The 5,552-nt window shown below is 45.2% G+C and overlaps 1 protein-coding gene across 1 annotated transcript; it reads left to right on the top strand.

Annotated features, from left to right (window-relative positions):
- The first annotated feature begins 3,480 nt into the window (after positions 1–3,480).
- LOC469975 (small ubiquitin-related modifier 5) lies at positions 3,481–4,666 on the top strand. Its single transcript, XM_054674366.2, has one exon. It carries the CDS (start codon positions 3,603–3,605, stop codon positions 3,906–3,908), a length of 306 nt encoding a protein of 101 aa, XP_054530341.1. The 5' UTR covers positions 3,481–3,602; the 3' UTR covers positions 3,909–4,666.
- The last annotated feature ends 886 nt before the right edge of the window (positions 4,667–5,552 follow it).

Raw genomic sequence — 5,552 nt, 5'->3', positions numbered from 1 at the left:
ATAATAATAGTGCCTAGCTCCCAGGACGGTAGTGTGAAGCAATGACGTGCTTAATAAACCTTGCCTATTATTTTACTTATCATTCTAGATTTTTTCTGAGAAGTCATGCAAAACAGGAATATAGACTGCAAAAAGATGCTAAGCAGGAAGGCACTAAAGGAAGCCTTTCTCCAAAGGGGATGTTTATTTCAGCGATGCACAGGGGGGAACTCAACCAGCTGTTTTCCAGGAAATTGTCCACTTAACCTAGGGTGAGCTCTAAATTTTAATGACTAGCCAGTGTCGAAGGACTGGAAAGAGAAGAAAACAAACAAGGATGATGTAAAAATCCAACCACACGCTGCATAAACTCTGTGGTCTCCCAAATTTAATTAGAATCCTGGGTTTGGAGGCATTTCCCATCCCTCCAATATGGAGGTAAAGAATGCAAATTATCACCAATATTCTACTGGTAGCTAAAAAATGAAGTTAAATCATAGTAATCATCAGAAACCAGAATATTGGAAGCAGTAAGATGTAAATGATTAACCATTACCCAGGGACTGGGGACTTTGCCTCTGAAGTTTCTTCTGCCTGAAATTTTCTCCCCATTCTCCACCCCTGTACCTCTTCCCTTCACCATCTCAACCTTCTCATCTCGGCTCTGATGTCACCTCCTCATAGAAGCCCTCCTAGTTCTCAAATGGAACTACACTCCGAGAGTTCTTGACTTTCCCTTGCCAGCAGTACCAAGTTTGTGATGAAACGTTTCTATGATTCTTGGATCAGTGGATTTTCCCCAAGTACACTGCTAATTGCAGGTGGTCAGAGATCTCATCTATTTCATTCAACACTGTAAATCAGGGTAGATCAGTTCCAGACTTACAATAGAAACTCTATATATCTTTGTTGATTGAGTGAGTTTGAAGTTTGGTAAATTTCTTTTAATTATCCTTAATTCGCTCACTGGATGAGGACTTAGATTTGTACCGTATGCTGTTCAACAGTGAACATCATCACTAGTTCATTCAATTAGCAAATATCTATGAGTGTTTAATACCTGCTGGGCACCAATTTGAACTATGAGGATACCACAGTGACAAAAAGACAGAAATCCACACCCACGTGGAATTTACATTGTAGTGGGAGAAGAGCATCAACAAATAATAAAAACGACACACGTCTGAGGAGTCAGAAGTGCTCTGGAGAAAAAATAGGGAGATAGATAGGGGAGGACCATGTGTATAAGGGGGCATTTAAAAACAAAACAAAAGAACAGGGTCTTACTCTGTCACCCAGGCCGGAATGCAGTGACACTATCAAAACTCACTGCAGCCTCCAACTCCTGGGTTCAAACAATCCTCCCACCTCAGCCACCAGAGTAGCTGGGACCACAGGTCTGCACCATCATGCCTGACTAAGTGTTGTATTTTTTTGTGGAGACAGGGTTTCACCATTTTGCCCAGCCTGGTCTTGAACTCCTGGGCTCAAGTGATCCTTCCACCTTGGCCTCCCAAAGCCCTGGAATTGCAGGCAGGAGCCACAGCTCCTGTCCCGAGGGGACAATTTTAAAGGGAGACGCTGGAGAGGACCTCACTGAGCAGAGATCTCCACAAGGAAGGGAGCACTGAGTAGCATCTGGGAGAGGTCCTTCCAGAAAGAGAGCAGCAGACTCACAGGGCCTCAGAGGCGTGCCCTTAGATAGTGTCCCCAAAGTGGAATAAGCAAGGAAAAGGATGGTAGGTGGGCGAGCCGGTCAGAGAGGGGCATTTGGGCTGATGTGACTAAATGGCTTTAGATTTCACTCTGAGCTGGCCGTCTTTGGAGAACTCTGGAAAGAGATGTGGCATTGGAAATGATTTTCAAATAACCGCACTCCAGAGACTAGATTGAAGGAGGGCACAGGGGGATGTAGAGACAGTAAGTGCAGCGACTGCAGGAAGCTCCAGGAACCCCTGTGGCTGCCCAGACCAGGGCGGAAGCAGGACACAGAGGTGGTCTCAGGCTCTCTCAAGGTAAAGGCAACTGAAGGTGCGGACAGGATGAGTGTGGAATGTGAGGGTAAAAGGGGCACCCCGGACGCCTCCAATATCTGGGTCTGAGCCACTGAAGGAATAGAGTTGCCGTGCGCTGAGAGGGGAAGACCAGGAGAGGATCAGGACAGGAGGGAGGCGGTGACGGTGGGAATGGGAAGTTCAGGAATCGGGTTTTAAGCATGTGACCATTCAAATTGTTTTTATACACCCGAAGTAGTGTAGGGTAGTGTAAGGTAGACAGTTCTTGCCCCTCTGGGCACTTATATCCTAATGAGGGAAACATCCAATAAACAACAAAACAAAGAGGTAAGATCACATGTCCAGCAGTGACAGGGGTTTCGAAGGTGATGAGACGGTGAGTGGCAACCACACAGGTGACCAGGGACAGCCTTTGTGGCGAGGAGACATTAGGGCCGAGACCCGGGACAGAGGACAGCAAGGCAAAGTCGCCGAGGAAGGAATGAGCTACGCATGTTGGAGGGACAGAAGGAGACCAGAACACAATGACCAAGAGGGAGGAGGGAAGGGATGAGGGGAGGTGGCCATGGCTTTTCTTTTGTGACACCAGAAGGCTTCTCCCTAGCCTGGGTGGTTCTTTCAATGTGAAGAGAAGCCATGGGGAGGTTTTACAGAAGGAGAATGTCGTTATCTGATTTCCATTCTTATAAAATGGAAATGGGGGCCGGGAGCAGTGGCTCATGCCTGTAATCCCAGCACTTTGGGAGGCTGAGGCGGGCGGATCACTTGAGGTCAAGAGTTTGAGACCAGCCTGGCCAACATGGTGAAACCTCGTCTCTACTAAAAAATACAAAAAGCCTGGCATCATGGCGCATGCCTATAATCCCAGCTACTCAGGAGGCTGAGGCAGGAGAATTGCTTGAACCCGGGAGGCGGAGGTTGTGGTGAGCCGAGATCGTGCCACTGCACTCCAGCCTGGGTGTCAGAGCGAGATTCTGTCTCAAAAAATAATAATGAAATAGAATAAAATAATAAAATAAAATAAAATGGAAATGGAGAATGGATTCGCTGGAGAGGGAGACAAGTGAAGCAGTGGGTAAACCAACTGGGAGTGTGTGGCAGTTGTCCAGCCAAAATACTACATGGATTCGGCCAGCTCGATGAAGATGGGGTAAAGCCAGGAGATTTGAGACCTGTTCTAGAGGGAGAGACAACAGGCAATCCAGACTGGGTGAGGAGATTAGAGAAAGAAGAATCAAGGATGTGCTGAAGTTGTTGGAGTGAGGCTGGGAAAAGATGGCTGGCAGCCCCTGAGAACAGAGAACCCAAGTTCTCTTTGGGTCATGTTAAGTTTGAAATTGATGAGGAAGCAGGAACAGGGAATACGTATCGGTACTTAAAAAAAAAAAAAAGTTAGCTCTTCTCCCTCCCTCCTCTCTGCGCCTAGCGGAAGTGAGCACCGGAAGTGATGCAAGGCGTAGCGGAAGTGTCGTGAGGCATAGCGGAAGTGACTGCCGCCATGGTGTCGTGCTGTGACGAAGGGAGATGGCATTGTAAACGCCAGAGCGAGGTTCTGCCTACGCCGAGACTGCTGCTGTTCGGAGACCTGCAGGTGAATGCCCCATCACCATGTCTGACCAGGAGGCAAAACCTTCAACTGAGCATTTGGGGGATAAGATAAAAGATGAAGATATTAAACTCAGGGTTATTGGACAGGATAGCAGTGAGATTCATTTCAAAGTGAAAATGACAACACCTCTCAAGAAGCTCAAGAAATCGTACTGTCAGAGACAGGGCGTTCCAGTGAATTCCCTCAGGTTTCTCTTTGAAGGTCAGAGAATTGCTGATAATCATACTCCAGAAGAACTGGGAATGGAGGAAGAAGATGTGATTGAGGTTTATCAGGAACAAATCGGAGGTCATTCAACAGTTTAGACATTTCTTTTTTTTTTTTTTTCCTTTTCCCTCAATCCTTTTTTATTTTTTAAAATAGTTCTTTTGTAGCATGGTATTTAAAACGGAATTGAAAACAGGCACTCCATCTCTTTAAAACATCTGGTAATTTGAATTCTGGTGTTCATTATTCATTATTGTTTGTTTTCATTATGCTGATTTCTGGTGATCAAGGCTCAGGCCTCTTCATATTGCCCTCTCCTTTTATAAAAATTATGTGTGCACAGAGAGGCCACCTTTTTCAGGACTGTACATTTTCAGATGATAAGATTGACTAATGCAAGTGTTCATAATGACTTTCCAGTTGGCCCTGATGTTCAACCATGTGATTGTTTCACTCCTGGACTATGACTTTTGGTGGGAGATGGAAGTTTTTTAGAGAACTGAGCTGTGGAAAAATGACCTCTCCTTAACAACTTGAAGCTATTTTTAAGATTTGAGGGTCTGGACCAAAAGAAAAGGAGCATCAGGTTAAGTCAAGATGACAGATAAGGTTGAGAGTAACGACTAACTCCAAAGATGGCTTCCCTGAAGAAAAGACATTTGAAGATTTTTTTTTTCTTAATCTTGTCAGAAGATCCCAGAAAAGTTCTGATTTTCATTATCAATAAAGGTATACATGCAGAAATGAATACAACAGAATACTGCTCTTTTTTATTTGTACTTTTTGGCCTGGGATATCGGGTTTTAAATGGACATTGTCTACACCAGCTTCATTAAAATAAACAATATTTGTAAAAATTGTAAAAGAAAAAAAGTCAAATATTTGCTAGATACACAGTAGTGGAAAAATCAGGAGTATCCAGCTTGATGGGTTTTCACAAAGGGACACCTCTGCACCCCCTTCTATCACTTCCCCAGCAGGGTAACTACTGCCCTAGTCTTAAGCAATAAACAAGTTTTATTGGCGTTTTTAAACCTATGATCAGTGGTAAGTGAGGGCATTTGCCCAGAATTTCTCAAAAAATTACCTCAGTTGAGGCCGGGTGTGGTGGCTCACGCCTGTCATCCCAGCACTTTGGGAGGCTGAGGCGGGTGGATCACGAGGTGAGGAGATCGAGACCATCCTGGTCAGCATGGTGAAACCCCATCTCTTATAAAAATACAAAAATTAGCCGGGCATGGTGGTGTGTGCCTGTAATCCCAGTTACTTGGGAGGCTGAGACAGGAGAATCGCTTGAACTGAGGAGGCAGAGATTGCAATGAACTGAGATTGCACCACTGCACTCCAGCCTAGGTGACAGAGCGAGACCCCGTCTCAAAAAAAAAAAAAAAAAAAAAAAATTACCTCAGTTGGCTGGGCACTGTGGCTCATGCCAGTAATCCCAGTGCTGTGGGAGGAGCCTTTGAGGCCAGGAGTGTGAGACCAGCCTGGGCAACTTAATGAAACTGTCTCTACAAAAAAATTTAAAAAATTAGCCGGCCACGCTGGTCCATTCCTGTAGTTCCAGTTACTTGGGAGGCTAAAGTGGGAGAATTGGTTGAGCCCAGGAAGTTGAGGCTGCAGTGAGCTAGGATTGCACCAATGCACTCTAACCTGGGCAAGAGTGAAACTCTCGCTCATAAAAAAAAAAAAAGGGTGGGGGGGAGGGTGGGAAATCTCTTACCTGTTTTTTGGGTTTTTTT

This window comes from Pan troglodytes, chromosome 21, assembly GCF_028858775.2.
Source record: "Pan troglodytes isolate AG18354 chromosome 21, NHGRI_mPanTro3-v2.0_pri, whole genome shotgun sequence".
NCBI lineage: Eukaryota > Metazoa > Chordata > Mammalia > Primates > Hominidae > Pan > Pan troglodytes.
Note: the sequence above shows the minus strand (reverse complement) of the source record. Positions and strands in the feature narration are given on the sequence as shown.